The 20,191-nt window shown below is 31.9% G+C and overlaps 1 protein-coding gene across 3 annotated transcripts in view; it reads right to left on the bottom strand.

Moving 5' to 3' along the window:
- Positions 1–20,191, bottom strand: part of LOC129224085 (uncharacterized) — a 152,939-nt gene that overhangs the window by 28,840 nt on the left and 103,908 nt on the right. For all 3 annotated transcript variants that reach the window (XM_054858488.1, XM_054858487.1, XM_054858489.1), the window contains one exon: positions 2,756–2,961. In XM_054858488.1, the coding sequence (XP_054714463.1) occupies positions 2,756–2,961 (206 nt within the window). The remainder of the gene's footprint in view (positions 1–2,755; positions 2,962–20,191) is intronic.

Here is a 20,191-nt window from a genome sequence, read left to right as displayed (position 1 = left end):
ATAACTATAACTTAACTTTATATTTGTTAAAACTAATTTCGACTACTTCATTTGTAAGCCTTTGGACATATATCATAATGCGTACGTTGCGATTGATTTGCATCGGTTATGTAAGATAAAGTAGAGTGAATTTTGTTTGGAATTTTGCCGATTCAATTTGCACAAACAGAATAAGCCTTATATATTTTGCTGTTTCGCTATGATGGAAAACTATCTTCCTTAAAAATAACCTCGCCGTCTAATCTTCGTCAGGCTGAGACAAGAAGATTCTAAATCATGCTGTGGTAACACCATAGATGTAGTATTAACTAAATACACAACGAGAAAGTATTTCCATGGGCCAAGTATACTAGACCGGAAAGCGTCTGCGCGCAAGCGATTTTTGCCGTAACACTCACTGAAGATCAGTGGTTTCAGCCCTGTAGACTTCGCTTTGCAAATTTACTTGAAGATTAAGGTGCTCAATGGCGGTCAGTAGCTATTGCTATAGAGTTGTGCATTTAGTTTTACCGGATAGCACCATACATGCACATCAACGAGCTACTTGTTCTTGGTTTCCAACTTCAAAACACAATCTCCAGGTTTCCCCGTTTCTGACCACTTGCGTCTACAACATGTATTACGTCATGTTTTGGAAAACTGCTTATAATTACGTTTCCTGTTTCAATTTGCAACATGCATAGATATTTTTTGAAGCTATGCTCTCTTTCGCGAGTTGGTGGCTGGAGTGAACTGGAAAACAAAAAAAAAAGTAAAAAGAAAAACATTTCACATGCTACTTTCAAAACGCATGTGAATAGCTTTGTTTACATTAATTCGTTTAACAATCCATGGCGAAGTTTTCCAATTCATTAGCTCGTTTGGCTATTAACTGAGGGTTTGGTGGTTCAAACCCACTCAGGAGAGGGACATGTTTTTTTTTTTTTTTAATTAAATAGTGACAGTCGCGGGGATGGTCTACCGAAGCTATGCTTTTATTGAATAATATAAAATTATAATATTGAAGGTATATTGAAACATCAAATAGAACTAAGTTTCAAATAGAACTAAGTTTCAGATAGTACAGTTACATTTTTGAAAACAATACTACCAACTTTAAAAACAAACGTTTATGCTTTAATTATACATTCAGCACAGCGTCAGTTGGCTAGTCTCGAGACTGAAACTTTTTGCGTAAGAATGAATGAACTTCAAAATTTATGTTAGGCTTGTAAGTACCATGGTATATATCTTACTTAAGTTAAAAATGTATTTCATATGTTATCTAATAAAACTGACGAATATTTTATTTTCCAGATTAGCACAACATTGTCTTAATAGAAGGGAAAAAAACTGTATCTTTTAAATATTGCAAATTGAAAAATGTAAATTTATTTATCAATTTGTTATTGTTTTTTTATTGTTGTATTTGTATTGTTTTGATAGTTTCCTAACCATTTAAGGACCATAATGGTTAGGAAACTTTAAATAAATACTTTAACTGGTTTAAACTTTAAATAGGTCCTTAAATGGTTAGGTAATTTTATTTTCCAAACCTAATCAATATTCGAAATAATTCACAAAATTATATTCAGAAGTCCGTATTTAATAATAATCAGTTCGAGTGTTCTACCACTGCATTGAGTTTTCGGTTGCTGCGTGCCAAACGAGTTGAAAACTCCGATCTGATTAGCAACTGAAAAGCCGTTTTTCCGAAATAGATGATTTTCAACACTGCTGAGCAGGAATTATGAATATTTTATATAGCATTATTGCAGTGATATTTTCAAATTTTTCCAAATGAAAATTTAAGCGTAATGTTTCATTAAGAACTCTTAATAGCAATGTAACTAAATAATAATACTGACGGAATAAGGATTATTTATATAATTCAAATTATAGTCATGAGCAAATTTTTCTTATGCTTAACAAAATCGAAAAAATACACCCTAAATTGAGATACTATTGTTATTAAAAGCAAAGAATAAAACATATTGATAAATATGAAAAATAAACGTAGTAGAAAACGTATATTAAATGTTGAATTAAGAAGAATAATGATCCAAAAGTTTAAACATTAAAAAAAAAAAATCTTCCTCCTAATCTAAATCAACTTTTTTCTAAAGATCTAGTTTCTGAAGGGGGGGGGGGAAGGATAACTCTTCACATTCATAAAATGCTAACAAACATGTTTCTTGAAACTTATTTTTTTTCAAATAAATGTATTAATTGCATTATATTTGCTTGCAAAATTAGCAAAAGAAAAAAACTAGGTAATAAAAACCTGACGTGATGCGAGTAATTACAAATTGAGGCAGCCAGAAGCAAAGGGGAGTAAGCGGACATTGTCAAGTTTTGAGTAAAACGCGTTTAAAGATAACATCCTAGGTAGACTGTTATTGAATTTTTTTTTCTAAATCATGCTGTGTAGCAGCAACTACCAGGGCTACCAGTACCATCTCTTGCCCCAAGACAGAGGAGAGGTTTTACCTACCATGTGTACTGGTTGGTTATCTCCAAATTTTTCATTTTGCCACTTACATCCCTTTGCTTCTCACTACCTCAATTGATCAATAAATAAATTTACAATATAAATATTTTATGCATTTAAGTAAACATAAAAATTTAAAAGCATGTTTACATACTTTTAGCAATAAGAAAAGTAACAATTCGGTTTCAACCACTAGCTTCTTTAACAGTAAAAACATTGAAAGAAGCCTTTTTTTTATATTTTAACCCACGTCATGTAAGAAAAAACATACTGCCATCTACTTACCGAACGATCTCCTATATTTCTGACTTTGCAGTGAAGATACACCGGCTTCGAGTCTTGATAAGTGACGTTTCTCTCCGTACTGTTGTCAAAATAAGGCATATGTTTTGGGTCAAGCTGATCAGCAGAAGGTCTCTGCGGAGGCTCAAGCATGGAATCACTATGAAAGCTCCTTTCTGTACGGCTGAAGTTCTCCAGAACAAGTTCATCTGAAAGAAAATAACGAGGAATAAAACTTCATGTGATTAAATATTTATGTGGAGGTAGGGGAATATGGGGCAAAGTGAAATAGCGGGGCAAAGTGAAAAGGTGAAATATTTACTCTGAGTTTATCTTCACCTATCTGGTATTATTTAAACTATGAGGAACCATATGTAGTCTATTTCAGTACCAAAAAAAATACCGCCGAAGATTAAAGCAATTGGTAATACAGGCAATTAAAAAAAAAGATACTCGTAATGTAATATTTTGTTGTAAGTGAAAAATTACTTTTGTTTCTATAAAATGATAAAACTCTTGTTATTAACAATTTAACTTATGATTGAAACCTCCTAATAACCAATGCAGTATCAATTTAGTTAATATTAAGCTTATTTGTATTTTTAGATAAATTGTACAGTTAGTCAAGTACATACGGGGCAAAGTGAAATAGTTTGTTTCATTTACTCACTCAATCATTTAATATAAATCACTTACGTTTTCATTTATCATTTAATTCATTTACATTCCTTCATTTAGTAATTCACTTTTTTTTTCATTCATTCACTTAATTTCTCATTCATTCATTCTTCTTCAATTTTTATCGATTTATTCACTTAGTTATTCGTTTACTGTTTCATTATCTTTTCAGTTATTCATTCAACCTTTTATTTACTACTTCTTTTGATCAAAAATATATTTTAGAATCAAATAGAAAATATTTCATTCGAAAAATATTTTACTTTTCACTTTGCCACATAAAAAATTGAAAATTTTCCACTTTTTTTTTTTTTTTTGAAGACTCAAAATTAATACCAAAAATATGAGAATACTGTTTCAAAGCAAGTTTTATTATAAAATACAATGTTCTTTCTTTATGTATAGCAATTTTCAAAACAAATTTTCGATTGATTCATTTAAAAGAAAAACTATGTCATCTTAACCATTTCACTGTGGACATTCCCATACTTCTGTTAATAAAATCAGGAGTGTTTATATTGCTTATCATGGCTGCGGATACGGAGGTAAAACGACTCACTATAGCCCCGACTCCTTTGATCAAAACTCAGTCCGACTCGGACTCCACATTACTGACAGAGTTTCAGACTCTAAGGAAAAATGACTGACTCCGACTTTGCGAATGTAAATATTTTACTATCGACTCCGACTACTTTGCTTAAAAATCAGCTCGACTCGGACTCAACATCACTGGCAGTGTTTTAGACTCTAAGGGGGAAACGATTGACTCCGACACTTGGAGTTTAAATCTTCGAACCCCTTATTCAAACTCAGTCTGGCTCTGACTTTGCACCTCTGATTATTATTACGTTTGAAAAATAATCTCGTTGACAAAATTTTGGTAGAGGAATGTAAGGTAAACTTACATACTTACATGACTCTTGCTGAATAAATTGGAAATTTCATAAAATACACCGCCAGCTCAGTTATTCCATCCGAGGACTGCGTTTTTGGGTTTTTTGCCTTTTAGAACACATTAGCCCGGAATAGGAAGTCACTGAGCTGGACGCAGAAAACCTCTGAAGGAGCGAAGGAAGCCAAACAAACTGGTAGCTAATGTAGAAATAGCACAGCAAATGAGTGACCGCAGCAATGGTGCGGTTCAATTCAAAGATTGAAGGCAAAGCTAGGTATTTTGCAGTAAGTTGCTTAACTCCAATTATCCATAAATAAATTGGTATTTGTTTTGAAAGTTATTGTTCATAAAAAAAAAGCAACGTATTTTATCATTTAACCTGTATTGAAACAATATTTTTCAGTTTTGAAATAAATTTGCAGCTCTGACTATTATTATTATGTGGGAAAAATGATCTCGTTTATAAAACTATGGTTGGGGAATATGAGTTAAACTAAGATAGGTAAGCTAACTTAAATTTCTCAAGATAAACAAATTGAAAATTTGTTTTGAAAATTACAGTATATGAAGAACGTAACGCATTTTATAATGTAACTTGTATTGAAACATTATTTTTCAGTTTCGAAATAGATTTTCAATTTTAAGTTGAAGTAAAAAAAGATTTTACTCCATATATAGGGAAAATAAATAATTAAAATATTATGCTAAAGAAATATTATTCTTGATTAATAAAACAAAATCTTCTTCAAATGAATGAATAAGTAAATTTGTAAAAATTAATGGAAGAAAATAAGAAAACAGTGAACGAAATAAAGGAATCAACTAGCTTCTAAAACAGAACAAATAATAATTCCTTCACATCATCTTTACATTATTAAGCACTACTCTTAAAATCATCTGCAATTTGCATGATTAAGTATAATAGAAAAATAAGAAGCAAATTAATTAACTTTTTTATGAACATTGCATGTTTCCTTTTTAAGGCGATAAGGGGCTTTCAGATGAGTAAAAATTGGTCAAACAATCTGTTTTTTATTTATTATATTTCTAAAAACTGAAACTTTATCTGAACCGTTAAAAAAAATGGATCGGTAGAAAACTGGTGAAGTTATGGTACTTTTTGTGGGAGTCACGCCACTTTTTTTGACTAAAAAATGCATATAAAAAATGCGTATAAATTGCACGAGTAAAAAATGCATATAATGTTTTAACTTTTAATACTAATACCATTTCAAATGAATCATAAGACCTTATTTGTGGTGAATTTGTATTAAAAATTAAATTGTTCATTTAATGATGAAATTTCTAACAAACAAAAAATGTTGATTTTCTCCAAACCTAATTTTCAACTAATTACAAAATTCTAACCGTTCCAAGGAAAGGAGTTATTATTTAAATTTGCTGAAATTTTTATAACAGGTACTTAAGAGGTTAACATTTTTGGGGAATATATTTGCTACATTTTATTGAAATATGGACATATTTTACCGCAAACGTCTAGTTTTCGGCTTTTTTACATTAAATTTTAAATGGAAATAAGTTCTCCATTTTTTACCTTTACCAAAATATTTTGAAAAAGAAATTGCAACATTCTATTTTTGGTTGCTTTACGTATCTTATTTAGATAGTATTTTTTAATTTTGATGAAGTTTTATACGCTAGGAGTAATATGAAAAAATGAGGAGTAATTTGAATTTATGAGAAATTTAAAGAAAATAACTTTTTTAATAATTAAATGAAATTCTATATATGAGTTGGTATTATCATCATGTAACTAGGCTGAAAAAGTCAAAGAAATTTATTGAAAATTACTTTAAAAAAATTTCAAACCCTCTTATCGACTTTAAGAGCCAATGTCTGTAAGGATCAGGCAGGTTGTGATTGTTGGAATTTTTAATTTTCTTTATTTTCACATAGAATGTTCCTTATCATGAATGTAATGTAAATCCGAAATTTGAGCTTTGTCTGACTCAAAGTTTTTGAGAAAACATTTTTTTTTTTTGTTTAGGGGGCGTGGCACATTTTTGCTGGTTTTTCAAATTTGCAGATTTTAATGTACTTGTTGCTTGAAGCGTCCTTATAACGACATGGATTTTTTAATTCCATATTACTATATGGTCTTGTTAGATACTTTTACAGCTGTCAAATCGGGGACACTACGAGGGCGACGCCCACAAACTCCGTTTAAAAATGACCGAAAATGAATTTTTTTCTATATTCAAGGCCAATTTTCTCAAAGCGCCTTCATGATGACACCAACATTTTTAGATAATTTTCTAGCCACACTTACATACATCAAAAATATGTATCAAAATCGGTGTCACTATAAGAGCGCCAGAAGATATTGGACTTTTATTCGATAAATTTCACAAAAAACACAAATATTTAAACTCTAACTATAACTGTCGCCCTCATAGCAGAGATATGATACTAAATTAGGTTGATAACCAACATGTTTGTCTAACATTTGCACAAAAAAAAATCGGTGTCAATCCTATTATTTTTGAGAATATAATCGTTCGAAGTTAGTACGTTATGGCGTTTTTTTTAATATTTATTTATTTAATCTTTTCACCCCCAGATAGTTTTTTCGAACATATTTATTTTTAATTTAATACAAAGAAGTGTATCTTGGCAGTAAGAGCGTATTTTTCTTGAATAGAAAATGCCCGTTTTGATATAGGTACAGGCGGATGTATTGTGCATAATATGTCTAGATTATCATACCAATACTCATCTCGTTTTTTCGGCCAAACAAATCTATTTATTCCAATTGTTCTTGACATACATTTGACCTCAACTTGCAAATGGATTTTATGCGAAAGATGTATAGAGAGAAGCTCTTACAAACATCTTATATAAATGCTTCAAATTTTCAACTAATAAATACCCCTGCATTGCCACAAGTTCAATTTAATGAAACTGGATGGGCCCTATCTTTACGAGCTCAGTTCATGTTCACTTCAAAGCAGAAGCAGTATTTATAAGAACAATTTACGATTGGTGAAAATACTGAGAAAAAACAACATCCCTGTCAAGTTACACACTTGATGAGAAGTGCAGTTCGTAACGGGGAAAAAACTTTTCGTTGCTTCAGAGTATTGTACTATGAACCAAATCCTATCCCCTTTTTTTTCGATGGAAGAAACAAAAAAACGAATGCATTCTCAGTACATCAAATGAGAATATTGAAGAAAGCGAACATTCAGAATCTGAAACTGAATTTGAGGATAACGTAGACCAAAACGAAGAAAACATTAAGAATCAAATCAACCAATTTCAGAAAGACGGTCATCTTTTATTGAAAACTGCTAATTTTGTAGCATTAAAGCGTGGGAAAACATGGTATCCCAGAAAAATAATAGAAGTTGACCATTTGCAAGTTTAGGTCAAATGCATGTCAAGAACAATTGGAATAAATAAATTTGTTTGGCCGGAAAAACAAGACGAGTATTGGTATAATAATCTAGATATGTTATGCACAATAGATCCACCTGGTACCTATATCAAAACGGGCATTTTCTATTCAAGAAAAATACTCTCTTGCTGCCAAAAGCTGTTTATGTTATAAGGTACACTTCTTTGTATTAAATTAAAAATAAATATGTAAAAAAAAAAAAAAATCTATGTGTGAAAATATTAAATAAATAAATATAAAAAACCGCAATAACGTACTAACTTGGAACGATTATATTTCCAAAAATAATAGGAGTGACACCGATTTTTTTGTGCAAATGTTAGACAAACATGTTGGTTATCAACCTAATGTAGTATCAGATATCTGCTATGAGGGCGACAGTTGTGATTAGATTCTAAATATTTGTGTTTTTGTGAAATTTATCGAATAAAAATTCCAATATCTTGTGGTACCCTTATAGTGACACCGATTTTGATACATACTTTGGTGTATGTAAATGTGACTAGAAAATGATCTTAAAATGTTGGTGTCATCATGAAGGCGCTTTGAATTGGCCTTGAATATAGAAAAAAATTCATTTTCGGTCATTTTTAAACGGAGTTTGTGGGCGTCGCCCTCGTAGTGTCACCGAATTGACAGCAGTAACAGTATCTAACAAGACCATATAATAATATGGAATTAAAAAATCCATGTCATTATAAGGACGCTTCAAGCAACAAGCACATTAAAATCTGCAAATTTGAAAAACCAGCAAAAATGTGCCACGCCCCCTAAACAAAAAAAATTGTTTTCTCAAAAACGGTGAGTCAGACAAAGCTCAAATTTCGGATTTACATTACATTCATGATAAGAGGAACAACATATGTGAAAATAAAAAAAATTAAAAATGTCAACAACCACAAATGCTTTAAACTGCCTGATTCTTACAGACAATGGCTCTTAAGTGTTGCTATGCATGCCATAATGCTATGAACAAATGACAAAAATTATGGAATTATAGCCAGTTTACTAAATTATCCTGTCCAGCATGGAGCGAATTAAATCTTTTTGTGTTCTGGTCAATTTTTCTCAAGTAGGAGATGATAGACACTTTTGATTCTGTATTTGTGGCACATTGCTTTCCATTTGCATAAATTACTCTAACCGGTATGCTGCCGTGCAAAGAACAAAAGTCATATCTAACATTTTTATCTAAATTGAGTGCCGGTCATCAGGTGGTTCTTTGTCACTTATTTCATCTTAATAGAACGTTTAATGAATTTTTGTCAATGGGTTAAACTTTAAAAAGATTTTGAAAAGGGTGCACCTGAATCAAGTACATGGAGGTGTCTAGCTTTATATAAACGGCAATTTCTCGTTTTGAACTCAGCTGTGGATACGACTTTTGCGATTATAGTACGGCTGCATGCTCCTTACATTTTCCCATCGTGTTTAAATTAGAAGAAACAGTTGGCCATGGAGTAACTTGTTGGCGTGTGGATGGATGCAACTTCTTCTTGGAATATCCAGAAAGGTTCACTAATTTCTTCGGATATATATCCTCCTATATATTTTTCTCGTAAAAATCCTTATTCCAACACGTTGTTTTTTGGTAAGTAGGTCTTGGAAGGTTATTGAATTCATTCTGCCAGGAACACTACCACGAAATGTACTGCAGCTCAAAGTATAAGCTACCTTCTATCTTGCTTCCGTTTATAAACTGTTTCAGGTTTTTTGAACATATTGTGCCAACAAGTAGGAAAACCATTAAGCGAATTTAAAGCGTAGTTTTTTTCTTCAGAAAGTAATAGTTTCATATTGTAACTTCCAGGACATGTGATATTTCTCCATATCAGGCAAGTATCATGTGATGATGATACTTGCCTGTCATACGTGATTAAGATTTTATTTTCTTACTAGTGGTACCCGCACGGCTTTGCCCGTAGTAGAAAATTAAAAGGTCTTTTGAGTCGCCTGTATATTTATTAAAAAAATGTATGATGAATTTCTCGCCAATTGGTTTGACCGTGTTTCGGTTCCACGTTATGATAACTTGGTAATTTACTCGCCCATCTTGTGATAATTTTTCTCGGTAAAATGTTCTTAAAATTGGAATAGAAAAATAACAAAATCGAATTTTCGAAAAATCGCTTCGAGGTGCGCACCCCCATGCTACAAACTAACTTTAACTTTGGGCCAAACTTAATGAAAATCGGCCGAACGGTCAAGGCGCTATGCGCGTCACAGAGATTCGGACATCTTCCTGACAAAGAGACTTTCCGCTTTATTATTAGTAAAGTTACTTCAGCATCTTAGAGCTATTGACTGTTCTGAGCATTGTTGGTTTTGACGCCACTATCACTGAATCTTTCAGAAGCTCACTTAAAGTTGTGTTCCTATCCCTCATTCTTTTTACAACAGCTCATTTCTCCCTTTCCGAGAGTTTTGGGGACATCCCGTAGATTTCTTTGCTCCATAATACGCTTGTAATCGGTAGAAAAAAAAAAACTAATACTACGACTAGTTATCTTTTCAGTTTTTTTCTCTTTTTCTCTTTATTTTTTTGTAACAGCTCTTGATGAATGTCCCTGATCAAATTATAAATATATAAATAAATAAATAAATAAATAAATAAATTATATATATATATATATATATATATATATATATATATATATATATATATAAATTTTGCTTTTCCTAAAACCGCTTGAAGCACTTGTACGTCCCATACTCCTAAAACTCCCTTTGTGGACACATTTGACAGTTCACATGGCAGCGACGGTCATTTATATGCTAAATTATAGTGCATTTTCAATTTTTTTTTAAAGTTAGAGTCATAATCAATATTTCTGAACAGTTTATATTCTCTTTCAGTGGAAATTTTTAAATGTGTTCATATCATTTTGTCACATCATAATTTAAAATAATTCGTAAAACTGGACCAGAATCAAGTAAAATGTTAATAACGTCGTCTAAACAACGGTAATAAAGTTTTTTTTTCCAAAAACTGCGGCAAGAAGTTTTATAACTTTTTTTCCCTCTAAATTTGCACAAAGCACTTTATGTTCTTTCTGTAGAATAATGCTGCTGTAATTTCAAAATTCAAGACAATTTATCCATACAAGGCTCAACGTTAATCCAGTACCATGCTCCAAAGCAATCAAGTCGACTACGTGCCACCCTATTCATATGAAATTATTAACCATTTTCAAAAAAGGCTTCTTAAACATACTTTCTTCTTAGCATTACCTTAAAATTATTTTGCTACGACTCTTTAACTTATGTGGAACAAACATAAAATAGAGTTTTAATGAGGCTTTTAAATACATATGGACATTCATTACCCTTTTGAAAAGAAACTATTCCAAACTTGATCCGAAGCAAGCGGCCTGCGCCTCATAGATTTCTTTAAATAAACACTAATAATAACATGAAGCTTTTATACACATAATTACGTTCTTAAATTCCTCGCATGACTTTGACGACTAAACCTTAATTTTAGAGCGCTATTATCTACCAATTTCGCGTGCGTCTTAATCATTTTTAAAAGAAAAAAAAAGTTTTAGGATCTTCCCCTTTTCTTCTAAAAGTTGAGGCCCATAATTGAAAAAGCGGATATTAATACCGCTCCCTTATCAGTGTTCGCTAAGAGAATAAAAGAACATTATCGCGCTACATTAAATGTTCATGGCGGCAGTTTTGTGTACAAAATTTACTCATTAAAGAAGAACACGAAACACGGTCTCTGTAATTTTACTTCAAAATAAGTGATGGCTAAAAGAAGTTTTTGGGAATTATCTTTCAATATAGAAGCAATTTATTCAGTAGTAATAATGATTAATTTTAACAAGAAAACTTCTTATATTTTAAAATGTCGACTTGCGTAGAATTTTTTAGCATACTTAGACACAATGCATTGATGTGTGTAATAAATTTATGGGCAAAGCTTCTTGTTTATTTTGTATTGAGATTTGCACATAGTTGGAAAATAAATTTAAGATATTCTTAGAAATGTAATTATTGTAATTTAAAAAATCGCTATATAATGCACACTAGCAAAGCAAAACTAAAGAAACGCACCATTAAAAAATAATAATTACAATACCCAAAACGTATGATCGGATAATTCTATGGTGTCTTACAGCATTAAAACCACTCTATAGACTTTATAACGGCATTATTTCATTGTTAAGGGGTCTAAGGACCTTTAACCTTTAAAATATTCGGCTTTCTAGAAAAAATATGTGTCATGCATAATTTAATTCTGAACAATTTGATACATTATTTTTTACCATATGCAAAAAACTTTTCAAGTTATCGTAAAAATGCTTAAACATTCCCCCATAGAGAATTATGCTAACAGCAGCTGTTCAAGTCTCTTTTTCTCAGGTGCCAGTTTCTTGTTTTGCGTGCGTGAAATCTCACAAAGTTTCTTATATATTTCCGTAAAACTTTTCATGCATGTTTGTCTGGTTAATTTTTATGATCTAAAACTAAATTTTAACTAAAAATGAAAGGTGTTATTTAAAAAAAATATTTTCGCCCAAAATTTTGGAAAATTTTAATATTATTTTTATAAAATTAAAAAAAAAATTAAAAAAATAGGTTTAGATCATGAAAATAAACCAGACAAAGATGCATTAAAAGTTTTACGGACATATATAAGAAACTTTCTGATATATCATGCACGCAAAACGAGAAACCAGCGAAACCGGCACCTGAGAAAAAGAGGCTTAAACAGCTGCTGTTAACATAAATCTCTATGGGGAAAGGTTGCGCATTTGTACGATAACTTGAAAAGTTTTTTTTTGCGAATGGTAATAAATAAGGTATCAAATTGTTCAGAATTAAATTATCCATAACAAATTTGCTTTTTCCAGTAATTCGAAAATTTAGAAGGTAAAAGGTCTTTAGATCCCTTAAATCTTCGAAAATTTAGTAATTATATTCGTTATTTGATAATATCTTTAGCAAGGTCTTATAATATAGAGAGAATGTAATATAGCGATGGAATTTTGATGCACGAGATATATGATTTCATAGAGCCTTATTCATTTAATATATTCCCTATAATAAAATGAGGGAAAACAAAAAGTGTTTCTGTGGAAGCAACGAACAGATTTTTTTTTTAAATTTCTAACGACATTGTGAAAGCATTATAGTGAAATCAAAATCATGCTGTAAAGAAATAAACAAACTATTTTTGTTGTGGTATTAGAGATCGAATATAGTTTAAATTTAAAAGAACAAATTTAAGGTCTTAAACAAATTGTCATTTTTTACAAAACTGCGTCGAAATAATTATAAGGCAAAAGTTCACCTCTGTGACCCTACCACCCCTGTAAACTAATGGAGGTATCCATTTCCGCTTATATACCGGAAGTTCCCTTTTCCATATTATTGGTGGCCAGACTGTAACTTGGCTGTCCGTTTTCAATTCAGAATAGTAAAATATGACACGTGTTATTCTGCCAAGCGTTTTGTATTACATCAATAAAAATTCTCATAAGTTAGTTATATAATACAAATTTGCTAACATGTCCATCTAACTGAGATTTAATAAATATGTACATACATACGACATAATATAAATGTTTTAAAATTTTGCACTCGTCATATTTTGATTGGTTATTTTCAAGAGTAGGTAGGTATGCCTCTGAAAAGGGTAATTAAGATACTGCAATAAAGATATGGTTATTAGGGCCAACTTACAACCTCAAGCCTAATATGTAGATTTTTTTACAACGCAAACCGTTACAGTATTGTTGTTTGTTATAAATGTCGTAAGTATCAGTTATAAATATAAATCCAACTAAAGAAATATTTTAACAACGTATAAATTCGAAAATTATATCTTTTCATTAAACGTGTGTATTTTTTTTCAATAAAGATCAAACATTTATCTATCATCAATAGACATAATTTTGAAGCCGTTAATTTGTACGGGAAATTTTATTAATAAAGAAGGAAAAAGTAATTTAATAACGTCAAATTATGACGTGTGATTTACTAGTTTTACAAATAAAGTCGGAAACACAACTTGCTTTGGATTTTTTACGGGAGAAATGAAAAACTGACAAATCCTCTTGTTTTTTTTTTTTTTTAAATCAACTGAGCTTTGATTTTAATTGCATCAGTTGATCAAAGCGCGTGCACATGATTTTAGTTATCCCAAATATTTTTATCTGTTTCGTAATGCGTGGAAAAGGTGAATTGGGGTTTAGGAGGTTGTATTCATTCTGATAAAAAGTTTAATCTTTTAGTCAAGCGAGCTTTATGTGCGTCGTGAGTAAAACTGTTTTTTAACCAAATAGCGTCTCGAATTCAGAGTCAATGAGGCGAAGAATGCTTAAATTAGTTATACTGGTAGGCATGAAAAAACGGCAAAATGAATACAATAATTGCACATTTCAAAAAAAAAAAAAAAGCAGCCGCAGGACTGTCCGACAGGAGCAATGCTTTTACTGAGGTTATTTAGTAACATAAACTTATAATGTTGAAGGTGTATTGAAACACCAATTTGAGTTCAGTTTCCGATAAGGCCGTTTATTTATTGTATCCCACACGCGACTGTTCTTTTTAAAAATATTTTAAAAAAAAACTTCTTCTCAATATTATTAACCATATCACTCTCACAGGTGAGCTTGAACCACTAACCTGTCTGTTAACAGACAAACGCGGAAGGAATGCGCCCCAGATGCTTTGTTACAGATAAATAGTTTATAAAAAAAATGTAAACAAAGCTCTGCATATGAGCGTCAAAGGTTAGCGGTTGGAACGCGTTAATATGTCGTGTTTTTCCTGTTTATTCCCGTCGCACAACGTCCCATAGCAAGCATAGCTTAAAAAAAAGAAAAGAAGAACATCAAAGTTTTCCGCAAAACTGATTTTAACTAATTTCATTCCGAATTTCTGCAATATGTAAATAAGTATAATGTTTTGTTTATTTTTTACATAAAAACACAATACATCAGCCCGTTTATTGTGTCTGTGATCAGTTGAAGCTTAACACCCTTGACAATGTTTAATTCGTTTTGAGGAGTGTAGTGAAAGAACACGTGTTATTGGCGTGGATTTGAGTCTTCATTTTACTAAGAAAGCAACCCGACTCAAATGAGATTCAGTTACCCTTCGCTTTATATCAAAAATAAGTATACATTCTCAAGATCTAGCTTCAACTTATCGGAGCTGTTCTATAAATACTCTGGTAACGTCTTAACTACATCTTTATTTTACAAGACGGAGAACAATATAAAGCACAAACTCAAACATATTACAGACAATGTGTTTGAATTGATACAAATGTATAATATGTCTGATAAGAGTAAATGAGTGACTCAGCCAGTACGAAAATAGAAATTAAAAAGTATATAGATTTATATAAAAGAATATTTAAAGTCTACTCCATGAACGAGAAGCTACAACATTTCATTATGCAGATTCTCAGCAGCCACTGAATGAGACAAATTACGGTTTATGTTTTTGGAGAATATCTGAGTCGAGTTATACGTAAAAGCGGAAGAACTTTGTAAATGGCAAAAAAATGAATAGTGTTCAGGAGTACGAGATTGACGACATATGCGCAATGGCTTGCTGATTATTTATTTATTTATTTATTTTAAATAGTTTTAGGTAGTCTATAATAATAGTGTATATATGTAACATGAAAACGTTTCTTTTGCATTTGGAAATGTTAATGATGATCCTTGTATGTGAAGTCCAGAAGTTAAGTTTTTGAAATCGTGGAAATTGTGAATTTGCCGAACGGAAATACAAATTTTGACGCGAATGATGATAACTTTGATAATTAGAACTCCCAATTTCACCGAATGAGGCTAAATTTGTCGAATAGAACTAAATATTTTGCCGCACAGTTTTGCTAAATATAACTCAAAATTTGGCAGAATGCAGGTAATTTTCTCAAATCGTCAGAAAAATTGACCGAATGAGGAAATTTTTGGGAGGTCGCAATGACCTCCCATTGGAGCGCCCTTTGTCATAAAGGATTATATTGTTTTTGAGGGATAGGTACAGTTGGTCCTCTGTTTAACGACTTTCAAGGGACCAGAAAAAATCGTCCTTAATAGTAAAATGCGTCCTTAAACAGAATGCTTTTAAAACTACAATGGAGCATCCGGAACCGTAAAACAGTCTTTACAAAAGAAAATCGTTAAACAGAGCGTCGTTAAACAGAGAGTTAACTGTACCTGCTACGCAAATTGTTTTGCGGCAGTATTGTGCCAAGAAAGATGATCAAATCCAGGTGGTAAAGTTAAAATTGTTACCCTTTTTTTTGCGTACCTGTGCAGTGTGCATTCATTTTATGCGTTTATCTACATACTATAAAATGAAGTTTCCATAAAGCGTCTTTGTGTTTGAACCCTCAAAACTCGAGAACTACCTAAACAATTTCGCTGAAATTTTTGCAATTTGTTTCTTTAAGTCCTGAAAAGGTTTGCAGACCGGTTTGGGTGGGGGGGGGGGGGAATTCGATGAATAGTTCTATTTTTATTCTAATTTAAATCAAATTTTCACGTAAATTCCCGAATATGGGGGTGAAAAATTACCTGCATATAGTAATACTAAATATCGTTGGAAAGGGTAGAATTTTCCACGTTCTACACAATTTGTTTCAACGCTCTTACTTAATTACGGCTGGAATTATGTGCGTTTTGGGGTCGAATTTTTTTAGGCTTAGTTGAAATTTAGACACTACTTTCTTCATTAAATCCATGAATAAAAAGTGAAGGAGTTGTCTCACATTTTTCTTTTTGACACCATTTGAAAGAGCTGCTTTTTTTACTCCAGATCTAACTCGACCTAAGGTCGCAAGTTTAACCCTCTATCCCGATTTGAAAAAAAAATACAATCGAATTAAGAGAAGCTCAAAAATCTGTTCTGTATTCAAGTTTTCAACCATTTTATTTTGCGTTCCCACGGTAACTCTTTTTGAATCCGTTGTTTATTTCCATTTTTCTCATTGAAATTTCTTAAACTTATTTTATTTTGTGTTTACGTAGTTACGCTTTTAAAGCAATATTCATCGTATTCATTTCTTAAAGTCGTCATTGTTTGGAAGGGAAATTTTGCATGATGTTTTTTTTTATTTTATTTAAGCCTAATTGTTGAATATATACGTCACTTGAAGACCGGGCAAGTCGAGCAACGCAACTAGTTTATAAATAACAATAAAAATAACAACAATCACTCTACAAACTTTCAAAATAATAGAAGTACGTTAAATCAACACGATTCAAGAACTAAGTTTGATAACCTTCAATTCTAAACCAACCCGATGTTAAAAGCACCTACTCCACAAAGATGGTGTGAAACGAAACTTCAGAGAGCAAACAAGCGAAACGATTGTTTGGACATTCACACCTTCTCCGGCGAAACTACACGTCTCTAGTTACAGACATATTTCTAAAGCTTCCGAAGTACGTATGAGCATTATTTGTTTCATTGATAAACGAGTTCATCGAGAAATTGCACGTGTTCGTGACAAATGGTTAATTACGTTCCTAGAATGTGAGGAGCTTTGTCGAGGAAATACGTTTAAGGTAAACGTCTCAAGTGTGTTCTTGATGATGAGCCATTAATTGTACTGTCAGATTTAAACAACTGACACATATAATTGAAAATATAATTTAGTTTTGAAAGTTCTGGTATTTGTTGTGGACAGTGTTAATTAATTTGCGAGTGATACTAACATACTTGATTTTTAGTCCCCGAACTGAAGATTTTAGTGTATAAGTGACCTGATTTACACGCTTGAATTAGTTGTGTACAGTGATTCATGGTAGCTTTAATCATGCCAGTTAATTTCCATTTTTTTTCTTTTTTTCGTAAACATTTTTGAGACTTGAATTTTTACGTATTTGCACATTTTAAGGTGATAATGTGCTGTGAATTGTTTCAGTTGAACATGCGTCACATAGCGCAATTTTTATTCTCAATGTAGAACGCTGATTGCAACTAGTTTTACTGGAAAAAAATATAGAAAATCCAATGCTGCACTTACTCTATGGGAAGATTAATTTCGTAGTAGCGAAGTCTCGCAGCTAACCTTCAGCTTAATCCTTGTCCTCTATGCGGCGAAAAAATGCTTTATTGCGAGAAAAAAAAAAGTTAAATGCTTCTTTTTTTATTGAAACATCGAACTGAAATTTTATTTGCTGCATTAAGTTTGCTAGCATATTTTAATTTTCAAAATAGTTTTTTGTTGGTTATCTTCCAACTACTTCTATCTCTAAGGCCTAATTACTAAATTTATATGCTACTTTAGTCGTGTAAATCCTGAAAATATTTTGCACGTAAATTGTATTTTTTCAGTAAGTTACGCCCCTATAGCCAGTGGTAAGGCAGAACATACAATGAAATACACCACCAGCTTAGTCATTCCAGCCGAGGACTGCAGTTTCGTGATTATTAGCACTCCTATGCCGGGCTGATAAGTGCTAATAAGCACGAAACTGCAGTCCTCGGCTGGAATGACTGAGCTAGTGGTGTACTTCATGTATTTCTGCCTTAGCCCTGGCTATAGGGCGGTAACTTACTGAAAACACCATGCCTTGCCTTCAATATTCGAGTTGAACCGAACCATTGCTTCGGTCACTCGTCTGATCAGTGCTAATTCTATATTAGCAACCAGTTTGTTTGGCACTCTTGGCTTTCTTAAGAGGTTATTCACCTCCTGCTCAGTCACTTCCTATGCCGAGCTGATGAGTGCTAATAAGCACGAAACTGCAGTCCTCGGCTGGAATGACTGAGCTGGCGGTGTATTTCATGCACGTAAATTATAGTTCAAAATAACAGTCACGCAGCTAACCTTGAACTTAATCTTTGTCCTCTATGCGACGAAAAAATGCTCTATTGCGAGAAAAAAAACATTGTTAAAACGCTTCCTTTTTATTGAAACATTCAACTGATATTTTACATTCAGCAATTGAATTTGAATGCTTATTCTCCTTTTTTAAAAGCTTTTCTGTTAGATGTCTCCCGGCTATTACTACGTTTAAATTGTATCGTAGAAGTCGATGAAACATTTTCTTTTTTTATGACTTGAAACTGAATGCAATAAATTCTAGCTTTATTCTATGCCTTTTAGGAACAATAAGGAACAAAAGAATTGCAAATTCGTTCCTTGGAACAGTATTATAATATCTGAAGAATGAGCAATATTTTTAAGGAACGTTTTTTATCATGGGTCTTTTGCATTGACGGTGCATTCAGTAATGGTTGAATAAAATATTTAGAGCTACGAGACTGCAATTTCTTAGCTTTTGCTATTTAGCGGCATGGAAAAAAAAATCCTTTCTTGTGCTCGTATAACTTTCAGTTACTCATACAAGTGCGCAAACAACATCATCAACGATAATACCTTTTGACATCATAGGACATTTGTGTTCACATTTGACATCATAGGACATTTGTTGTAGATCAAACACAATTTTATAAATTATCAACTACTAATAATTTATTTACTACATTTTTCCCTGTTGATGAGCATCCAAATCTAAGGTAGGCAAAGATATGTTGCTAAAAAAATATTTATTAATTTATTTCTGAAAACATTGCAACTGGAATACATATGAATTCATGTTACCTAGCTTCTATTTTCATTCAAATTTCTTCTTTATTCGATATTAAATGCAAACAATGTGATTAATCACCGATATCTTTCCGGGAAAAAACTTTTTTAAATACACAATACAGTTGCTTCACTAGTTCTTTTATAACGCTTCCATCTATGGCAACACCCCCTCTTCCTGATTTCTTAAATTCACAATTCAAGAGCAGCTTCCATCTTCACAATTTCTGCATTTTGCTAAGAAACTACTCGGTGAACTTTTACGGATTTCCTATTCTTGCTTTTTAATTGTAGATACGGAAAATACACTCATACCAAATTGTCGTGCTACCTTTTACGCATTTTATAGTTGTTTAAGCACATAATCTTTAGCTTTTCTTGTCTGAAATTGAATTGTCTGAAACTTTCTCTTTTTCCTTATAGCTTCACAAATTTTAAATGAAACAGCGCTCTTAGGTGTCATTATATTTCATCAACTTTCCCATATAGAATGAAAAAAAATAAATGGAAAATGAGAAGTAGTTATGTGTATAAGCGATGTTCAAACTAGTACCGTGTGGGAACTTCCGCTCTCAGTGATGCCAAAGGGATGAAGGTTTATTCACGAAAAAACGGCGATTCAATTCGGAAAATTTTCGTGTTGCGGGTGGTGAAGAATTCGCGTTAGGAAAAAATTCTTTACTGGGGAAAAAGTCGCGATTCCTTTCGGAAAATTTTCGTGTTGCGGGTGAAGAATTCGCGTTAGGAATAAAATTCTTTACTGGGGAAAAAATCGCGTTATAGCCATTTCGCGTAAGTCGGATCGCGTTGTAGCGGGAGTCGACTGTATATATATATATATATATATATATATATATATATATATATATATATACA

Source organism: Uloborus diversus, chromosome 6, assembly GCF_026930045.1.
Source record: "Uloborus diversus isolate 005 chromosome 6, Udiv.v.3.1, whole genome shotgun sequence".
Classification (NCBI taxonomy): domain Eukaryota; kingdom Metazoa; phylum Arthropoda; class Arachnida; order Araneae; family Uloboridae; genus Uloborus; species Uloborus diversus.
This window is presented reverse-complemented; position numbering and strand designations above follow the sequence as displayed.